Genomic DNA, 22,749 nt, shown 5'->3' with positions numbered 1-22,749 from the left:
TCCTGGCCCTCAGCTTTGACAGTTTGCTAAGGAGCCCACACTCTTCAAGATCTTTTCTCAACCTTAAAAGAAAGAATCACCGGGGGAGCTTGTTACACATGGAGACTCCGATTTAGCTGTCCCGGGATTCTGCATTCCTTAACAAGCACGCAGCACAATTTGAGGAGAGACCGCATGGAGGACTTGGTTAATGAGTTCTGTGCACTCAGCTTGAACAGCTGGGTCGGAAGACTTCTCAGTATGGGACCTCAATTACGGTCACCTTCCTGCACCGAGCACGCTCGACGGTCTCGGCAGGGCCCTGCTGCCCACGCCAGGCTTTCATCAGCACAATTAATCACTCCTGTTCTTTGCAAGTTCTCCACTCATTTGTCAGGGTTTCCATTTTAACACCAAAGAACGACAGTCCTCAAATTGTTTGGGAAGTCGTTTCCCATCCTGGTGCACACCTGCCATCTGGTGGTGAGAAGTGAACTCCGCGCTACAGGGAAATAAAAGCCACCATTTCTTTTGGCTTCCCTGACCTCGGGCTACGCTATCTCCCCCCGCCCCCCATTTGAAAACTCAAGAGTGTCTGCTCAGTGTATAAGTTTAAAAAATGATGTTGCCATGTTGTGCCTTGGTGCCTTACCTGGCAGGACTGGGGAGTGGGCATTGGAGGGATTCATTCCAGTAACGTCTCTGCTGGTGAGGTGGACCTGAATGTCTGTGGGAGGTTGTGCTCACCTCCAAGTGCGTTTGAGGTCAGTGCCTGTGGAACCAGGCTCCTGTCCGGGCTCGAGAGGAGCTGGGGCTTCCTGGGGCTGACATCTAACTTAGGGATGATCCGAGGCAAGGTTGGAGAAATCAGATCCTGTGTTCTGAAAAGCTGTGGTGGGGAAGACATTCTATCAACGTTATTTACTAAGAAAGAGTAATTAATCCATGACTATTCTTAATCAAGGGGTCTAGGGTTTACTTCTTATCTTACATAGAAGCCACATGAACCCTAAATGGACAAACAGACACAAGTTTAAGGCGTTTGCTTTTCCTGTTGGAGGGGGCACAACTGTGTTTTTGCACTTACTTAAATTGTGCATTTTCTGTATTTCCTCTGGGAGACTGGAGCTGAACAAGCACACACTGTGGGTGGAGGGCAGAAGAGAGAAACTACTCCTGTTTTTACCAAAATCTGGAATATTCCAAACTTGCATTCCAGTTTCGAGAAAATAAAAACGAGGCTGGAAAAAACATCCAGAGTAGGTTTAGATCATCGAGGCTCTCACGTCAGTTTTTATCCTGACACATCTTTCGACGGCTCTGAACCTCAGTCTCTTCTCTTGTAAAATGCAGGTTTTATACTTCTCTCCCGAGATTGTAGCCGAGATGAAATGAGCTTGTGGAAGTGGAAGGGTTTCGAAATTATGAAATGTAGAAAGTATGTCTGTTCTGTTCCTATTGGCCTGAGACAGCTCAAAAGAGGGCCGGATGGACAGATCAGGTGTGTGTGCACGAGGCGGGTATGGGGTTGGGGGAGAGACTTGCTGTCCTCAGGTATCCACTGGGAATCTTTCTGAATAAATGGCTCTACGATTGTGTATTTATGTGTTGATGGTAATAAGCAAGAAAGAGAGAGAGAGGCAAACCATAAAGCAGACTCTTACCTCCAGAGAACCGCTGGTTGCCGGAGGAGAGGTGGGCAGGGGCATGGGTTAAATGGGTGATGAGTAACAAGGAGGGCCCTTGTTGTGATGAGCACTGGGCGTTGTATGGAAGGGATGAATCATTGGGTTCTACACCTGAAACTAATAATGCACTGTATGTTGATTGACTGGAATTTAAATGAAAACTTGAGAAAAAATTAACATAAAAATAAGTTTTTTTTAAGAACTAAGTTTAGAATTCATGAAAAAGTCTGGGATCTTTATATTAAAACGTATACCAATGGCAGCAAATACAGTGACAATATTCTCATAACATTGTAAACGTTTTAAACTTTTAAAAAAATATATGTTGACAAAGTTTCATTAACTGCCATTTGATTTATACCGACTGATAAAGTTTTGAATCTAGCCTAGCCATTGTTTTATAATTAAGTTAATAATCTAAACAGCATTTCACCAAACTTGATGCGAATTCCAATGTGAGGGATTTGAGAACTTATTTCATAATCGGAAACGAATTAACAAGTTTAATTAGCGTCAGAAGAATGCCTCTTTCTTCTCTTTGTCAGGAACTTGAAAACAGTAAGTATAGTGTAAGTAAAACTGTGGGAGTCTTGACTCTCATCTCTACTGGCCAAAGAAACCTCATCAGGGAACATTTTATACCGAAACCACTAACTTCCCTATTTAAAAAATATTTTTAATTTCAAATTTTTCTTTTGAAAGAGAGCCTTTCATCTTCAGTTTTTCTATACACATAACCAACCCACACCGAATTCTCTACCTACTCTGTCTCTTTCCGGTAGGTTTAAGGCACCGAGAAAAAAAGAAGACCCCTGGAGATACCGCATACTCGCACATTCCAGGCAGAGAGGAGGAGGAGGGAAAGGCGAGATTCTGAGGTAGAACCCTGAATCAGGACAGCACACGAGGAAGTCCTGCCCACTTCCTAAGAAGAGAGGGCCCAGTTTGCTCCTGAATTTTTCCAGCAGGCCGCACGAAGAAGGAAATTTGATCAGGTCCGTGAGTCACAGTGTTCATAAAATGAGAGCAGAACCGCTCTGGCAGAAAGCTGCGTTCAGTTTCTGAAACTGCCCACTTCGGCTGAATATTCTCACCTCAAGTTGGGCAAGAGCCTGGACTAAGTGATTTTTTGGAAGGAACCAGCAAAGTTATCTTTCCTCTAGTGTGTGAGACTCTGTGTGTAAGTAGAAATCCAGAGAGCTTGAGATTTAATGGCCGTCTCTAATTATGGTTTTAAAATTATTTTTTATATTTGATAAAACTACCTTTTCAACGATATGAGGGGAGGCTTTAAAAACTGCTAATGAACAACAGGAATAGGGAAAAGGGGAATTAAAAAATATTTAAAGATACAGAGAGCTAAAATGTAGAAATTCAGATCGTCCCATATCTGACACAGCGGGAGATGATTTAATATTCCTAAATTTTTAACCAGTTGGAGGTTGGGAATGGAGCATCCCTAAGAATACCACTATTTTTGACTTCAGCCTATCCCGGGTCCCAGCTCTGCCTTCAGGAGAATGACTCTAAGGACAGCCGTGTCTCTTTTCTTGCAGAATGAGCAGGAATCAAAACTAGTCATTGCAAGAGGGGAAGGCAGGAGCTCCTGGCCACGTGACCACGCTCGGTGTCAGCACAGCAGCTGAACAGCCTTCAACTGAAAATGTCTCCGGTAAAATGCATTTTCCGGGGCTAACGGCCGACGGTAAATTTCACCACCAGATGGCAGGAGCGCACTCTGTATAAAATGGAGCCGCCAAGGGCACTTTTTCTTTTGTTTTCCACTCCCTGAACTCTCCACTAGGTGGCAGCAATATGAACATAGTTGGAATAGCCATTAATGGGTTACGTAAAAAACAATTTCAATTCTTTCAAATCCGCTAGCAGCACTTTAAAAAAAGTATCCACAACTGGAATATTTATTCTCTAGGAAATGACCAGACTATTTGCTTTTAGGCCTCCCACACACTAACCTAATATCCCCAAACCAAACTAAACACAACAAAACAAAGCAACAGAATAAAACTTTTTCGGGGGGCGGGGAGCGCGTTTGAAAGTGCCTGGGAAAGATTATCCTTTGAAACCATTATTACTGAAGAATTAGTGGAACCCAGATTTTCTTATCCCAATTTAGAAAAAAAAAGTGACCAAAAGAGTCACTTTTTTGAAGATAATAAGAGTTATTATTTATTGACTACCGATTTTGTGCCAAGGATTGTATTTAAATGCTTTAAAAACATTGATTCACTGAATCTGGATCAGCGCTTTTTTCAAAAGCCCAGATTTGAACTTAAGCCTGTTTAGGGCCATCACCTCTGTATTTTCCATGACCTTATTGTGCTTTTTCTGCTAGAGCCATTTTCAAAACCCATACTAAAAGAGAGGTTGGCACGGCTTTCACAGTATGATTTTGAGTGCACACAGGGATGTATTCACTCAACTTATGACTTTCCCTTTCGTGTAGATGCATAATATTAATCCAATGAGGGATAATAATATATTCTGATTTTACAGCTACACTGAAGGCTAAAAGTGAAGATTGGTTTGGGAGCAACAGCAAAGTAATAAACACATTCATGCTGAAACATAAATGAGTGTTAGCGTCATGGAAGAGAGCAGAGGAGGACTGGAGAGAACAGGGGGGTACCAGGTGCTTGACGGGGGCAGAAGAGAAAGGTAATGAGATGGGGGGAGGGGGTCAGAAGTCGAGGTGGGCAGCTTCACACACTTCTCCTGTGGTGATCCCTGCGGAGTGCCCTTACAGAGCCTTACCTGTATGTGGCCCCGGACAGCTGGTTGTAACCCGGTGCACACAAATGCTTTCCATGCGTAGCAGAGACCTGAACATAGATCGAATTCCTTAGAAGCAAGCACTGGGCAGTCAAGCTTTGAAAAACAGAGTTAATACGAAGCGGTTGTCTGCCAGGCATCCACAGTGAGTGGGCCTGCCCTCAGGAATCCCCAGGACCTTCGTCTCTCCTTAATTCAGTTCTAAATTGGGCAGAACCTGTTACAGAGGAGAGGAGGAAGAAGAAGTTAAGTGCTACAAATATGGCTAAGACAATTGTCGTGCACCACGAATTTATTGTATAGTAAAGGGGCACTTCAGTGTTCTTTATTTCAAGTATCTTTAGGAGAGATACAGTAGAATGGTGTGGTAATCCCAAAGGCTGATTAATGGCAAGAAGAGGAAGTCCCTTTTCTGCTTTATGCACTAAACTTTGGGGGGTGGGAGCTTGGGGTGGGGGGAATCCTGAAAGAAGAGAAAGGATCAGGGATGAAAAGGATTTAGGATCTGGTGTTCTAGGACAAAGAGAAGGCAGTTGACTTGATTCTCCGTCTGTGTCCAGCATCATGTCCCCAGTTATCTGCAGGCAATGGCAGGTGGCCTCAGGGTACCAAGAAGCTTAGCATATATTTGTAGTAAGAACCGTCCTTAACTAGGCAACTACTTACTAGGAGCCCGGTGTTGTTCTTATCTGTCTCTTGTTTAGCCCTTAGACGAGCCCTACTGGGGAGCTGATTCTATCCTCTCTCAGAAAGGATACCTTGCCCAGGGTCCAACAGTTAGCAAAAGACACAGCAAGGATTCAGATCCTATTCCCTTAGCCGTATTTCCTCTGCTTTTCTAGGGCCTTCCTCTGAGGCCATGGCTGGTGATACATACTTCCTGAGAGCCACCGGGGCTCACACTAGCCAATGTGGATCAATCAGTAAGCCCAATTGGCTCTACACGTAATTAATTACAGAACTAGGGCCTGTTCAAGTTTAGGTCTACTGAAATCGCTACCTCAAACAGAGGCATTATAAAGCAATCCTGGGAAAATGAGAATACGTTTGAATAAAGCCACCTTCCATCCCTTTTTCTGGCCTCAACGGGAATAAAAGAAGATAAAACAGCATGAATTCAACCCAACAGGCAGCACAACCAGTAGTTCTTACGTTGCACGTCTGAGGCAGCCAGAAATGCTTTGCTCAACTTTTTAGGGACGAGAGGAGGGGGCCGGTAGAAGGAGGTAAGACAAATCTGCAGGCAATTATTGGTGCTGTTCTGTTCCCTATCCTAAGTGTTTCACTTTGGTTGTGTATAGCAGTTTTTCTGTGGTTTTGATCCCCAGAATTCCTGCTTCCCAAAGGACAAAGATCCCTCTGGAATTCATACCAAGACTTCTAGAACAAAGGAGAGAAAGCCAGCATATCTCAGGCAACATTTGCATTCAACAAGACAATGACACTTAGCTGGACATTCAACAGTACATTCATACCACGTGAGCATGTTTTTCTGCAAATGTTTATTTGGAAAGATTTTTAAGAAATTTCAAGTGGCTGTATCGGCAGCAGTTTCTTTAAGTGAAAAGTGTGCTCACGGTCACTATGAAAACCAAGATGCAGGCAACAAGGAGCAAAATCAGACCTATACGGCAATATTTTGAATGCTTTTCTTGCTCCTCTTCCTTTTTCAATAAGGTATCAAAACCGGGCGTGTACATGTCTCCCAACCAAAACCGTAGGTCATTAGGATTTTCCTAAAAAGAAAAAAAAAATTACATAGAATAGGATCAATCAGTAATCAGTCAGTGTTACAGACTAATTGATACTGCAGAACAACACCGTGAGAGGTACTGAAGGTTGATATCACACGGTCCCCGGTGAGGCTTAAGTGTCACAGCTCAAATATGAGAGGCTGGGCTTTGAAGAACATCATTATTTCTCATCAGCAATGGCTTGCGGCTGAGCTGCCCACCCTCTCTCTGCCTCTCTAGTCTCAGTGGACTTTAAGTCTGCTTCGGGGGGTCAGTGAATAAGCTTTGGACTTCTTAGCGCCCTGCTAGGAGAGGAACGGGCACACACGTAGGGAGCTGGGCGGATGCTGGTGATGGCGGTGTAATTCCTCCACCACACTGCTGCGGTATCAACTTCCTGGTCTTAGAAAAGCTACAAGAGTAAAATGAAATTTGGCTGAGCTCTGCGGAAGGATAACCTTGCAATCCTTGTCTACTTGACTGGTACCCTTCATTTTCTAGGTGTCCTAATGCCTGCAATCCTCAGGAAGAACTTCTGTAATCCCAAACTCCTCTCGCATTCTGTTCCTCGTTAGCCCTGCTAACTGCATATGGGGCTTCTTTCCCCCTTTCTTATTTATAAATTCTTAGTAATTTAGAAAATTGGTATTGGCCAAAGGCACTTGGAGCTTTTACAGCCCGTAAGAGGTGAAGAGATTTCAGAAAATAAGTTATGGGCTCCGTCTGCTAGTTATGAGGTGCAGAGAGCTAGTGATGAAGGAAGTCGAATTAATGTAGTACAGAAAGAAATGCTAAAGAAAACGAAAGTCATGACTTTCAGAAGCATCCCTCAAAAGAGTGCTAAAGAATAGCATCATGAGGTCTGGAAGTGCTTTGAGTTGACTGTATGTATGGAGGATGGGGAGGGGAGGGAAGGACCCAGTTTCAGTGAAGCAATGCACCCATTTATATATATATATTTGATCTTTCTAAACATAGCACAGAATTTGCCAACAAAAATATTCCTCATTGCCAACGATGTTCAATCTCCTTTGCCTTACATTCAAACACTTTTTAAGTGTTTTTGAGCCTTATTTTCCCATTATTCTATTACTTAAATTGTAGTGTCAGCAAAAGTGGACTAATTATTGTTCTGACAATCTCTCTCACTTTCTGGTATTTGGGCCTTTTTTCTTGCTACTCTGGACGAGAACCTCCCTGCTCATGCAAACCATCCATATCTTTTGGAATTCTAGGCATTCTTCAAGCCCAGCATACAGTAACTTTTTCTTGAAGCCTTTTTATAATCCAGTGTGATTTTGTCCTCTTTTGAATCTGCATAGCCCTTTCTACTATCACTACAATACTATCCTCTTCCTTTATCTTGTTATAAAATTATGACTTGTTACTTTGACCAGTTAGATGAACTTTCTGATGGCAGGGACAGTAATATTCATCTTCAAAGCCCTGTTGCCATTCGGGTAAACAATAAAGAGCAAAGAAGAGCCTCTGGCACTCAGTCCAGAAATATTTGTGAAAGAAAACAATACATACTTTCCTAATTGTAGAAAGTGACCTTTTAAGCAGCCCAAGTGTCCACCCAAAGATGAAGATGTGAGATATATATATAATGGGATATTATTCAGCCATAAAAAAGAATGAAATCTTGCCATTTGTAGCAACATGGATGGAGCTAGACAGTATAATGATAAGCAAAATAAGTCAGTGAAAGACAAATACCATATGATTCCACTCATGTGGTATTTAAGAAACAAATGAGCAAAGGAAAGAGAGAGAGAGAGAAACCAAGAAATAGACTCTAAGCTATAGAGAACAAACCGATGGTTACCAGAGGGAAGGGGGCTGGGGGACGGGGGAACCAGAGGATGCGGATTAGGGAGTGCACTTTTCGTGAGGAGCCCTGGGTGAATTGTTGAGTCAATATATTGTACACCTGAAACTAATATAACACTGTATTTTAACTACAGTGGTATTAAGATAAAAACTTAATTTAAAAAAAAAGAAAAGAAAAAAAGAAACTAACTTCTTAGGGGTCCTGATCTTCAGACTCCTGATAAAAAAACCCACAAGATTACTGTTGCTATGGGAGAGCCTCTGTTGTGGAAACTTCTCTGGAACAGAAGCTACATTAAGGAGGAGATACATTAAATCTACTAGGAGATCAAAAAAACCTCAAAGACTCTGGACAACAAGATATTTCAAGAGTGCACATTTGAGATTCTTAAAAGTGTAAGATTTTAAGGGGACACAATATTATCCCCTTTGCAACAGAAAAAAATATTCAGGTGCTTAAGGTATGGGGCTCCGAGCAGATACACCTTCTTAAATGAAGTGTTTGTGAAAGAAGTCAGGCCGCCCTGACCCTAGGGCAGGCAGAGGCAAGCCAAGGCTGGGGAGGAATGCAGCCCACTCAGAAAACAGAGGGCCACCCTCCCTGCTTTGCAGGTATTTCTACATCTTCTATGTGATAGATGACACCAGGGGGAAAAAAAGAAAACAAAGAAAAACTGAAGTTGGGTTTAAGCTGGGTGAATGAGTTCATTGCATACTTTTCCTGTGTTGAAATGTTTTTGTTTTGTTTTGTTACTGAGACACAGGAAAATGTCCAAAATGTAAATCTGCCATCTTAAATCCCTGAGTGGGCTTGGCATAAGATGACCCTTGATGAGAACTCCCTTGCACCGTGCCTAAGACAGAGCACGGAATAAATAGTTCTGAATCAATGTAGATGAGGGAATTCTTAAGTCTTCATGAAATAAATGATCACAAAACTAGGGGAAAACATACATAATCTGGCAAATTAATTTTCAAAACCATTTACCTTCTAGGTAAACGTTTCTGTGTCACATCATTTCTTTCTCTCTACACCAGACAGATGCCAGTAAGGGCTGACATAGTATAGGTCAGAACAAATCCATAAACACGTATTGAGTAGGAGAGAAAAAGGGATGTCAGGGGCCAAAATGACCTGAAATCTAGAGATCTGGGTCTAGTAAAGAGTGCTTGTCACTTTAATACCCATTTTTTTTAAAGGAATATTTAACTGATCTAAGGAGGTGATTCTTTGCTTTGAGTACCTTCAGATGCCCAGAAAGGTTTGTGTGCAGGGAATGCCTGTCATACTCCTCAACGGTCCATGAGGGATGCTTTCTTCTTTCTTCCATAGCTTCCTCCAAGCTTAGGTCACCATAGAGCGGGTTATTCTTCAGAACTGACGACAGGGATGGTGGGGGATGGTCCCCAGCAAGAGGGCCCTCTGCACCGGATCGCCTCATTCGCTGCGCGGTAATGGTCTTCTTTTCTCTCTGATGGGAGACACAGTGACACAGCTTCTCTTACCAATGGGCCACTGGTGGCAGAAGATGCAATGTGAAATAACGGTCCCTGAAAATTTGCTCCTTCTGCCTGGAAACCCAACAGATTGGGACAATGAATGAGGAAAGGATTCTAGGCTCTAGTCTGACCTAGAATCCCGCCATTAATTAATTTTTTTCTTTGCATGTGATCTTGTTCAGCTCCAGTGATCATTCATTAAAATGCTCTTTTATAGAACTAAAAAGAAAGAACATTGTTCTTTAATTCAAATAGCAGAATTCTGAACAAAGCCAATTTTTTTTCCAGCTCACTTGCATTGAGATTTAATGACATTTTACTTCTATTTGTGCATTCCATGACTGATAAAAATAATATTTAATGTTGTAGTATTAATCCAGCAAAGTCAAGATTAAAAGGCATTTTATAGATATGCTTTGGCTTTCACAAAAACTCTCTTGGGACTCCTATTTCAGACAGCTTGGAGGACAGAACAGCATCCTACTCCTTTATGTGTCTACACACCAGCTGGCTATAAGATGGCTCCAATATTGACTTTCAGATTTTTTAAATCTTTTTTTTTTTTATTGAAGCAAAACATACATATAGAAAAGTGGGCATAAATGTATAGCTCAATAAGAAACAGAACATTACCAGCATACCTCTTGTTGCCCTCTATGATACCCTTGCCCTCTCCCTGCCCAAGGATAGCCAGTATCTCAAACTTAACAGTGTAGGGTAGTTGCGTTTTCCTGTGTCTGATTTGAACTTCAGGTTTTTACTTTGCTTTTTTTTTTCCTTATAACTATAAAATTATTATGGGGGTAGAAAAATTTAGCATTAAAATTTGTTCATTGGCTGAATAAAATGAAGAAGAAGCAAAAAACTTATAGATTAATGGCTCAGTTATCATGGGACATCAAGGGAGAGGAATTCCACGTAAGTTAATTTTCAGAGAACTTAGGTTTAACCCTTAAAAACTGGTGACACATTTCATGAATTGACAGCAATTTTTCAATATGTGTGTTTCACATATTTCAGCCTTCCTAAACAGAGAAGTTTCAATAGCAATTAATATTCCTCTGAGTCATATTTATGACCAACAAGACACTGATTTGCTCAGCATATATTGGAGTATATAGGTCACATTAAATATGTATTTATGTAAGCTGGGTTGTGAACTAATATTACATAGTTTCCTTCTGAAATGACTGATAAGCCAAAAAAAAAAAAATCATCCAGATAAAACCATTCACATTCTCTTTGGCCTTAGGTTTCCCTAATTTTCTTAACCCGTACGTTTTTTACATACTTAGAGGTCAAGTCGGAGATCTTCTCTGAATTTATTAGGTTGTTGGTCTGCTCAAAATCAATTTATATTCTTCAATACTGAAATTTGCAATGAAATGATACATCATCGTGCCTTAACATTTGTCTTTAAGATGGATGGCCTCATAAAAAAATGTTTCTGAATTGAGAAAAAACAATTTGATATGAAATTTAGATCATTTCAGCTTAGCATAATTCTGACTCAAGTTTTTTTTTTTTTCTTCCCCCAAGGCTAGACATCTTTGATCATCTTTGAGAGGGATAATTCTTCAGACATTGACAAATTTGCTTTGTCAGTTTTCTTGCCTGCTAGACTATTCCTTGAGCTTCTTATAAGAAAGCTCTATAAATGAGGAAAATATGGTTTTGGGGGTCAGGAAAAAATAACACTCTATTGCAATGTATGAAGACCTTGGAAAACTAATAGGTATAAGATAACAAAATAATTTTAATAAGTATTAATTCAGAGCTATAGTCTAAAAAGAACATTCAAGCCCTTAATTCTAAACCACATTCTTGAAAGTCTGAGGTTATCCTAATATATGGTGCCCTTTATTTTTTGTGTTGCATGACAATTTTATATCTGAAGGACATGTGAAGAGAAAATTAATAGAATATCTTTGCTAAGAATTTGATGGCAGAATAAGAAATACTAATTATGGTTGAGGTTCATTTATATGTTGGCAATTTTTTCAAATACCTTAAGAAAGAAAATAAAAAAGCATGTATTTCTTCTAACTCTTGATACCACATTCTGGATAGATTACACTTACCAAAGGAAAACTCAACAGTTTATTCTTTTAGTAATATAAACTCTAAGATAATTTGTATTCTAAAATATTTGAGGAAAGTAACACTTCAAAGCTTACCTAGACTTTTCTGTATTCACTGTTACTTTGTCCATTTATCCTTTATACATTTTAGTCATTATCTACACCATTTACATATAAGTAAACTATCATTCAGCAAAAAGAGTGAAACAGAATGCATATTGAGACAAACAAAAACTTAGACTACAGAACTGAGAGGCCAATAAAGAAAGAACCTCTAAAAAAATGTACTTCAGGAAGAAACTTGACAATAAAAGTAAAGATTGAGATGCAAAAAGAAATGCTGAGGAAAAGAAAGGAAAAAAGAAAGAAAATTGATAAATCTCTATTTCTATCTAAGCAAGTATTGATTTTATGGTAAAATAGAGATAATAATTACTAATTTGTGAGTTTTTAAATAAGGGACAATTTAATCACTGGACTGCAAAATTTAACACAGATAATTTTGATTAGAACATTTGAAGATATCATATCAGTGAGAGTATAGAAATATTAGTGAAAATAGAGAAAGAATAGTTTCTAAATCAGTAGACCAGTAGAAAAAAGATAAAGGAAATTTGATCATAAGACAATAAAACTGAAACAAAGAATAGGAGGAACCTCAGGAAAACAGAAAAATTTTAGAAATCATCGTGTTAAATGTAAATAGACTAAATCTTCTATTTTAATGACAGAGATTCTCAGATCAGATTTTTAAAATTAAATTATGTAATATTTACAAGAGGAATACCTAAAATATAAGGACTCAAAGAATGAGAGTGAAGGATATGAAAAGATATACTGGCAAATAGAGAGAAATGAGAGCTATGTATTGTGATGACTGGTTAAATGCTTATGAATTTTATTCTCCCTTCCTGAGCATAAAGGATGACTGTCTTCCCCAGTCTGGCTTGAAGTTACAATGGGACCAGCTCTTTCCTAGTTGACGATGTATGGATAAAAGTAACAGAAACTACCATTGAACCTGGTCCTTGAAATCTCTCACAATATTTTTGGCTCACTGTCCTCATTTCCACTTTTGTGTCACCATTAAGCAAGGGTTCTGTGATGGCAGAACTTCAGGATGAAAGAACTTGAGGCTGTGGGTTATTTCTTGGAAAAGAGCTGCCATTAAAATCCATCTGCCCTTCCTCAGACCTTTCATGAGCAAGAAAATTCTTTTATTTTTGGAGTGCCTGGTGGCTCAGTCAGTTAAGTGTCTGACTCTTGATTTCAGCTCAGCTCATGAACTCAGGGCCCTGGGATTGAGTGCAGCATTGGACTGTGAGCTCAGCAGGGAGTGTGCTTGAATATTCTCTCTCTCCCTGCATGCTTGCATGCTCTCTCTAATAAATAAATTGATCTTTTAAAAAAAATCTTTTATTTTTAATTAGTGATATTTTGTGGGGATACATGTCATCACAGGATAGCCTATCCTATCCTTCCCAATACAGAAAGAGGTTTATCTTAAAATTCCACAAACATGTGGCATGGGCTTAGGAACCAAGAAGTGGAAAGGGATGAAAAAAACATCAGCAGCTGGAATGATGGTTATTCATATCTTAGAGGAAAAAAAATTGGCATGAATGTCATGTGTCATAAATGGGAATCCAATCACCTGTAGCTCTGGGAGAGATACTTGTAAATAATCAGAACATTTATGTACGTATGATGACATTATCATAATCAGAGCATTAATGTGATACAAGAAAGAGATGAGACTAGAGAAAGAGTTGGACAGTTGAAAAGAAGAAATGAAAAAGAGTAGAGAGGACCTAGAAATTTGATGCCTTCTATCCTTCTACTGTTGAAAATCTGTTTGTAGACCCCAACAGTAAAACACAGATTTAAAAAAAAAAAAAAAAAAACAACATTGAGCAAAATATACCTATTGAAATTTCTCAGTCGAATAAGGTAACTCAAGATAAAAATCATGTTAGGCTGTGCTTTCATAACTCTTATCCCTGAGAGCCTCTATGTGGTTGTCACTGACTCTAAAAATATAGAAATGGAGCAGGGAAGCAAGACATTAAAGCCTACTTGAGAGTTATGCCCTCAAAGAACTTTAGGTGTGTTTATTGACATATAAAGTTGACTGCAAGTAGTCAGTTAGGTCAGGTAAGATTACATCAGAAGGGGGAATGAAGCATGAGAGACTATGGACTCTGAGAAACAAACTGAGGGCTTCAGAGGGAAGGGGGAATGGGATAGACTGGTGATGGGTAGTAAGGAGGGCACGTATTGCATGGTGCACTGGGTGTTAAACGCAACTGATGAATCGTCGAACTTTACATCAAAAACCAAGGATGTACTGTATGGTGACTAACATAATATAATAAAAAAAATTACATTAATAAATAGCTTCCTAAATTCTGTAAGAAATATATGACCAAAGAAATCACAAGCCTACACCTAAAAGCTTTTGAATGTTTAGAATTAAAAAACAAAAGAAAGCTGTGATAATAACCCTAGATAAATTTCCTTAAGTACAAGTAAACTTTGAAGCCTATCCTTGAAGAATGGTCTACTTCTGATGTGGCAAAAAGAGAACAGTGAATGAAGGGATGCTTCCTAGAGGGTGGAATCAAGGACTATAGAGAACAGTGCACCAGAAGTTCTTCTAAAAAACAGAATCACGGCCTAATCAATCTTTCACAACTTCAAGGAAGGAGGGCTGCACAAACTATTCCCATGGGATCTCGGAATTACTTTGGAATAGTGACTGCCATGTCTTTACCTTATTTAATTAATTAATTTCTTTTTAAAAGATTTTATTTATTTATTTTTGCAGGAGAGGGGGAGAGAGATAGAGACAGAAAGTGCACAAGCGGTGGGGAGGGGCAGAGGGAGAAGCAAACTCCTGGCTGAGCAGGGAGCCTGATGTGGGACTTGATCCCAGGATCCTGGGATCATGACCTGAGCTGAAGGCAGACGCTTAACTGACCGAGCCATCTAGGCACCCACGACTGCCATCTCTTTAATTTTCCCATTCAGAAAGGAAGAATTTATAGATACAAAATAAATATTTATATAATATATGAATTATATAAAATATAATATATAGATATATATATTACATAAATGTGTTTAAAAGAATGATAAACTGTGTCAGAGCCTGGCTAGCAAATCCATTTCTTCTTTATGGGCATACAACAGTCCATGGAGTAGGACATAGGACTGGATTGGGACATGTCCCAACTCAGGGTTGATCCCTGAAATCCCTGGAAAGATTCCTGGATTACTCTCTTTCTAATCTATAGACCCAACAGAGATTCTGATATAGTAGATCCCTAAGAAGGAACAGTCTGGATTCCGCTTGGAAGTCAGGCCCCTAGGACATCCATCCATATCACCCACATCAGACCTTATGTGGGAGGTACATTTTATTGTGTTAAGTCACTAAAACTTTGAGTGTATTTGTATCCACAACATAACTTAAACTACCACTAAGAAAGTAAATAGATTTTAAGACAAAAGATTTGTTAGATACAGAGGATAGCTACAAAATGAATAAAGGGAGATATCATTAGTAAAATACAATAATTCTAAGCTTATATGTATCTAATAGTCTCAAACTTTATAAAGCAAACTGGAGATAATTACACGGAGGAATTAATACATATAATTTTTATCAAGCAGACAAAACAATTACTAAAGATAAAGAGGATTTGAGCAATAAAACCAAGTTTGATCAAGTAACATATACTGAGATCTTTATTAAACAATTGAAAACATTAATTTTTAAAATATACACTGCATATTTACAAAAATTGATAACGTGCTAGACTCTAAAACAAATTTCAAAGACTCAGTATTATATGGATCATGCTGTTTGAACACAGTTAACTAAGAAATTTATATATTGTATTATATGGATCATGATGTTTGAATATGGTCACCTCAGAAATTTAGATATCAATATCGAAAAATTAATTTAAAGTACCACATTTTGTAGAAAACTAAAACATACACTTCAAGGAAATAATAATGGAAATTAAGAATTTAGAACAGAATGAAAATGAAAAATGCTACATATGCAAAATTGTTGGCTGGAGCTGAAATAGTATTTTGAGGGACTATTATAGAAATATATGCTTCATGATAAAAGCAGAATGAGAAAATTAATGAGGTAATAACAAACAATAAAGATAGAAGTAGGGAAAATTACACTGTATGTTAACTGCAATTTAAATAAAAATTTAAAAAAGATAGAAATCAATACGTATTACAAAGGAAAAAACAAATACACAATGGAGAGGATGAACAGTGTTGAAAGCTATTTCTCTGGAAGGGCTGGAAAGATTGAAAACACCTCCACAATACTGCTCAGGAAAAAAAGGCACAAATCCACAGGGTTAGAAGTGTAAAAGAAACATGAGTAAAGACACAGCAGAGATTAAGAAATGTAACAGGGGAATAATGAGAGCAATTTAAAAAATTTACATGCAATTGGGCAGTTTCTCACATAGCTTAGCCAGCTTAAGGAAAAAACAGAAAATGTTAATAAACCTGTGATCATTTGGCTAATTGAATCAAGAGTTTAAAATCGACCCCAACTGCACACAAATTGAAAAATACCAGGCCAACCAAGTGTTGCAGTCAACTTCTACCAGATATTCTTGAAAACGGATCATCCCTATTTTTGTCAAACCCTTTCAGAAAATAGGAAAACAAAGAATACTCCTCAGTTCATTTTATGAGGTTGGTATAGACTTGAGACAAAGGGAGTAAGTAAAAGAAAAGGTAATTTAATAATAGGCCAATTTCTCTTACAAGCACAATGAATAAATCATGAATAAACTATTGCTAAAAAGAATCCTACAATATGTATAAATTCTACATACCAGGATAAGAAAGATTCATACCAGGAAAGAATTTTTACCTAGAGGGTGATTTAAAAAATTAGAAGATTAATATAATCCACCACGGTAACAGGAAAAAAAAAAAAAGAATTTTGGAACAGATTATGAAAAAGATTTTGAAAACATTCGAACATATTTAAAGCACACTTTCTTAGCAAACTAGAAATACCAGGGAATCTTTAAAAACTAATTAGGAAAATCTGCCCAAAACTTCCAGGGCACAGTTTACCAAATAGTTGCAATATTAGAAGCATTTGTTTTAGTTTCAGAATTAATACAAGGATGCCGGTAATCACAAACATTCATATGTTATTGCAGTGGAAACCCTAAGCAATACAATAAGAACAGAAAAATAAATGAAAGGAATAAAGGTTTTAAATAATGAAACAAAACAGCAGATGGCATGATTATCTATAGGGATATGTATCGTCAAAATAAAACAGATTAACAGACTTTCCGGATTTAAGATCAATATATAATAAATGCAGTCTATAATAATCAATGACATACATGAGTAACACTTTATTATGAAATATGATTTAAAAGATTCTAGTCTTAAGAGCATAAAGTGCTATCAATATTTAGATATAAACCTAACGAACTTTATGAAAACTTCTATGTGGAGAATTATAAGACATCATTGAAGGGCCATCTGAAGTACTGAAGAAATGAAAAATATATACCATGTTTATGGATTGGGAGAATCAAGATCATAAAGATTTCCATTTCCCCCCAATTTGATCTGCAATGAAATCCCTTTCATAATCATAATGCAAACAAGACCTTTTGTTTACCTATTACTTGTGGGAGTACAAACAAATTTGTGGTCCCCAGTGATCACATTAATTCTGTTTTCCAAATTACTAGAATGGCTATCTTTATAAAACACAGGTTTGATCGTGTGATTCTCTTGCTTAAAAATTTCACAAGCCCTCAAAATTTTCAGGATAAAATTTAAAATCTAAACAACAACTACCAAGACTTTGTATTCTGACCCAGGCCTCTCTTGAACCTTGTTTCCTGCCTTCTTCTCCATCTAGCCAGGGCTCTGGAGTCCCACACATACTATTGTACCACTGAAGGTGTCCTTCAAAAAGGTGTTAGTGCCAGAGGAATTTGGGTCTGGTCTGAGAGCAGTATGGTGGGACAGTTTCGGTGTTGTTTCTGGCAGCACACCATCCAAGGCTAAGTTTCAGACCCCACTGAAGACTTTGTGAACTGCATAAATTTAGCATAACTTGATAAATCATGTTCTGATATTTGCACGTAAATCCCTGAGCAACTGAGCTATGCCCCTCAACTTCCTAGATAATAATTTAAGTGCATCAAAGATTCTATAACATTTCCCCAAATATAGGCTTAAAAATGGGAGACTATTGTGTATGCACGGCTGTTCTTTTCAGAGCAGTAAGTGGAGGATTAGGAATAGAGATATTTTTAGAGAAGGCACGACAGATCTCAAGGACCTGTCCAGAGACAGGTTGTTAAGAGGTGTAATTATAGCCTACGAAACAAACAAACAAAAAACACCAAAAAAATCACCCAAAAGAAAAAACTGACACAGAAGAGACATTAGAATTTAAGGGGAAAAGTTAGCTATTGAGACTGAAAACAAAGCAAGGAAATGTGATTAGGGAATAAACCCAGGAAATGACACTGTCTAGAAATCAAGGGAAGATCAACTTCTTATCCTTGGCCTTTTGGTCCAGCTCACAGGTTTAGCACAGAATGCTTCTGGAAGCCAGGAAAATATAAAACAAAGAGATTAGTCTGAAAAGATTCTGAAGTCTAACTGCTAATCAGAAAAAAAGGGGGGGGGGGCCACTACAGTATCTGAAAAAACATATTTTATTATTTAAACTAAAAAAAAGAAATTTTGCCTTTTCCTCTCATTACCTCGTTTTATAAAGGGATTGGCAGAGATATTTGAATACAATTCCAAATGCCTTCATCAGATACATGCCCCAAATTATTTTAACAACCAGAAACATTAGATTTTGGCGAACGTTTGTTCATTGCACTGAGATGAAATTTATTGTGAAGCTTCTTTTCTTCTCTAGTGAAAGAATCTAAAAAAAGTATAAATAGAGTGGAATCAGGAGATACATGCTCGCTCCTGCAAACATGGTGACCTGTGTGTTTGCACGGGATGGAATTCACAGTGTCCGGGGTTACTGGCAAGACTGAGAACAAGGGCTTACTTTTCTATATGCCTAGAATTGCTTCTGCATGTAAAAATGGCTGACAGAATTTCCTCTGAAAGTGTACTGTGAATTTTTAAAAAAAAGCTTTGGGAGATAAATCATGGATGGAAATATGATGCATATATTTAGGAATTTGGCTTCATACTTGGGATTATATGATATGAGTTTTAATGGCTGAGTTACCATTAATTTTGAAGGCACTGGTTGTAGGATAAGTCCTTCGACATTCCCTGAGGTGGTCTGACCCCCCAAACACCAGGCACCTGGGTGGTGTGAGACTCAGGGATCAGCTGATGGGACTCTGAAGTCTTTGTGGATTTCATGTGAGTATAAAACCTACTGCTTGAATTATGGATTGACAGATGTACTGACAATATTCCCTAACACCACCATCTCTACACAACCCCCCCTCCATCCGCAGTATAAATAAAAAAAAAAAAATGCAAGTAGTCTTATTTACTGTTTTTCAAAATCTAATGAAAGGATAATTTCAACACCATTTGGAATATTGTCTAATAATAATAATAATAATAATACACATTTCTTAAACTTTTACAGGAAACCTTTTCTCTCAATTGTTTTTACCTCATATTTTTATTTGTTTTAATTTTTAAACAGATATGTAAAATTAATTTTATACTAATTTTTTAAGTGGAAATATTGAAGCATGAACGAAATAAGGGCCATAGTAGAGGTGTCTTAAAGTGGCTTACTGTGGGTTTGAGACAAGAAGTCAAGTTTCTGGGGCGCCTGGATGGCTCAGTCGGTTAAGCATCCATCTGCTTTCGGCTCAGGTCATGATTTCAGCATCCTGGGATGGAGCTCTGTGATGGGCTCCCTGCTCCCTGTGGAGCCTGCTTCTCCCTCTCCCCCTGCTCCTGCTCTCTCTCGCTCACTCTGGTGTGTGTGCACTCTCTCTAATAAATAAAATCTTAAAAAAGAAAGAAACAAAGTTTCTAATCTCTTTATTCAATGCTCTTCCATTGGCTTAATGTATCCCCAACAGAGTGAAGGTTTTAAGTGAAGAACTTCTGACAGCTGCCACTTTATGCACCCCTAATAAACTTCAATACAGCTGGTATACTCACTGCCTTCTTCCAGGAACACTACAGCCACTTAAAACTTTCATATATGCTTTTATTTTAGATTTACGTTTTATCCAACAAATATATCACTCCTGAATTTTAAGATCCAGCCAGGGAAAGAAGAATTACTTATCCACATATTACAAATAAAAGTAGTAGATATAAATCGTAGTTAGTCCTAATTTGTGTCATGCCTACCCAACTATCTGAATTTGTAAGATTTATTCCCCCCCACCCTATGCATCATTTCAATAGTAAATTGGCCTTTATTCCGTCATGTAACATTTTTTTAAGAGTAAAAGGAAAACTAAATTTACCAAGCTTACGTGTAGTTTACAGTTACCAATAACATATCTAAAGACAAAGGAAGCAGATTTTTACCTCATTGGTGTTCTTGGGATAACTACTGCAACTCGTCAGGACCTACCTGTTGGAAAAGATGTCCCTTAAAAATTGGATGCATTTCATTCAGGTTTAGGAATAACACTCAACAGAGCTTTACACCGTGGAGATTCACATAAGGAAATAGGTCAACTCCAGTACCAAACAAAAGATGTTAAATTGATGTGTTCCAACCTCAAAGGAATTTATTGGATACGTTTTCTTTGACTAAACTTCATAACATGGGAGGGCCAAGGTTTTCTGAACTGATTTTTGAGTCATTTTGTTCCATGATATAAACAACAAGGAAGGAAGAGGAGGAATTTCACTGCATTTAACTTAAAATACAAAAACAATAACCAAAAGGTGTGTATGGGGGTGGGGGAAGAGTTTTGAAGATTACAAAAGGGAAGGATGTGAAAATTTTTTTTACAATGGCAGTTGTCATAACAGGCTGCCTGATGATGGAAATAAATTAAAACCCTTATATAGGTGGAGGAAACACTTACATAATCATTTGAGGGTACTTGATTTTGAATGATTTCATGATAAAGGTCCCGAGGAGCCCACAAACACACCACAAAGGAGTCACTTTACACCAGGACTCATGAGTAGCAACTATTTCTTAAAAGAAAACAAATTTCTGTTCAGGGAATTTGAACCACTCCAAAGGATTTAATGACTTGCAGGGGTTTGTAGGTCAGTCACATCTGTTCTGAAATGAAATGCTTCTTCCTGTTTCTAAATTGACTAACCCTTAACCCCATTAGCCCTCACGTCTTAAAACAAAGATTATTCCTGTTTCATGGGCTGTCCAACAGTCAGGGCCTTTATGTTTATTCCAGCACATGGAACTCATCACAGTTTTGTTCTTCTCTTTCAGTCAGCAAAGAGAAGGAAGATGCAAAAGAAGAAAGCAACAAATGAAGCCTGCACTGGGTTTGAAGGTCTGATTGCTACGTCTTGTCCACATGGGAATCTGTGGAAAGTAAGAGTCTCTAAGACAATAGCCAGCACCTTTCCAAGGAGAAGAGTTCCTTCTATTTTCATTTCCTTCAGTCATTAGGTTTCTGTTGTTGTGCTGTCCTCTCTGCATGAAATGAAAGGCAGCCGGTCTACTGGAGGCATAAGTTAGTTCCCTGGTTGTCTCAGAGGCTGTGTATGAGTCCCCAGTGTAAGCGTCGGCTGCTTTGTGCTTAGAATACACCAGAAGATAGAGGAAGGGTTGCCCCCAGAGTCTAATTTGCAAATGTAACAAGTGGTTTGAAAAATTCTGAAGGAAAGGAGCAAAATGAAAAGTAGGCAATAAAATGCATTGGACAGGCTGAAAAGCGAGTGCTTAGAAGAAAATGAATGGTCGGGGGAATTCACATATTTTATAAAGTGATCAGAGACCTTCCTTATGCTAAGGAAGAAAGACCTTTTTATATTGCAGGAGTGAGCTGCTACCTTGTACTGTGTTTCCTACAGCTTTTTTTTTTTTTTTTTTTTTTGTACAAATAACGAAATAGTAGCTCAGGAGAAAGCAACGAGACCCACCCTGTGTGCTTCAACTCCCGGATTTTACCTGTGAGTACACGAGGTTTTGCCAGTGCTGCGCCGCAGGGTAGTTCCCCCCTGGAAACCTCACCAGGCCAGCCTGAAGAAGAGCTGAGCTCCTCACGAAAGCCTTCACATCGAGCTGCAGGAATTTGTCAGGATGGTTGTTGTTTGGCAAAACAGAGAGATCCATGTCTCCCTTCGTCTGCGGTGGAAAACAAAGGAAGTGAGGCTGCTCTTGTCAGACTTGTCCATTATTAACGAGGCTGAGGTGCTCCAACTGGCATCTGAAACCAGGTCCCTCAGCTACACTGGGGAGCCACTCTGGAAATGGTACATCACCACACCAGAACAAGGCAGCACCCTGCCTTGCCTTTCACGCACGCACGCACGCACGCACACACGCACGCGCGGTGCTTGAATGGGACAGATGGGGTACACTCATTAGATTTGACAAAACGCCAAAATTCGATATGGAGCGCTCATGTCTCTCCGTACAGCGTCAGAAAGAATAGTTTTAGTGGAATTATTCTTTGGATAAAGACTGCCAGCATTTCAATGTCACAGTCCATAACTGGAGCTCGTGAAATATCACCTGTAAGGGAGAGATGCCCTAATTTTTCTCTCTGAACATCCCCGAGCTAACACAGCGGACTTGGCCCCGCCCGCGCAGCCTCCCACGTGATACGCAGGATCTTGTTTCTTCTCCTGTTTGCACTCCCAGAGTCTCGGGCTCTGTGAAACCTGACCACGTTTAGGTTGTCAGCTCTGGTCTGAACCTAGTAATGGCAAGAATTTGCTTGAGAGTTTGCCACAGTAATCTAGTCCCCCAGTCTACTGCCTTGACGCATTCACTAGCTGAGGTCCCTCTGACTCTGTTCCGAGCTGTACGAGCCCCTACGGTTGTGTGGTGTTCGTACGGTGCGCTTGCGACCCAAGGCGAACATGGCTGCTGGGTTTGGATGATGCGCTGTCCTAAGTGAACCCATCTGCGCTTCAGAGAGCCAAGGTGGGAGTGAGGCTGTGGACCGTGTGTGA

At 39.0% G+C, this 22,749-nt stretch overlaps 1 protein-coding gene across 1 annotated transcript; it reads right to left on the bottom strand.

Annotated features, from left to right (window-relative positions):
* Positions 1-5,997: 5,997 nt before the first annotated feature.
* MINAR2 (membrane integral NOTCH2 associated receptor 2) lies at positions 5,998-22,103 on the bottom strand. The gene is made up of 3 exons (XM_026507888.4): positions 21,740-22,103; positions 9,268-9,495; positions 5,998-6,193 (listed from the first exon to the last, which is right to left on the bottom strand). Exons 1-3 carry the CDS (start codon positions 21,902-21,904, stop codon positions 6,014-6,016), a joined length of 573 nt encoding a protein of 190 aa, XP_026363673.1. The 5' UTR covers positions 21,905-22,103; the 3' UTR covers positions 5,998-6,013.
* Between the last annotated feature and the right edge of the window lie 646 nt (positions 22,104-22,749).

This window comes from Ursus arctos, unplaced genomic scaffold (genome assembly GCF_023065955.2).
Source record: "Ursus arctos isolate Adak ecotype North America unplaced genomic scaffold, UrsArc2.0 scaffold_5, whole genome shotgun sequence".
NCBI lineage: Eukaryota > Metazoa > Chordata > Mammalia > Carnivora > Ursidae > Ursus > Ursus arctos.
Note: the sequence above shows the minus strand (reverse complement) of the source record. Positions and strands in the feature narration are given on the sequence as shown.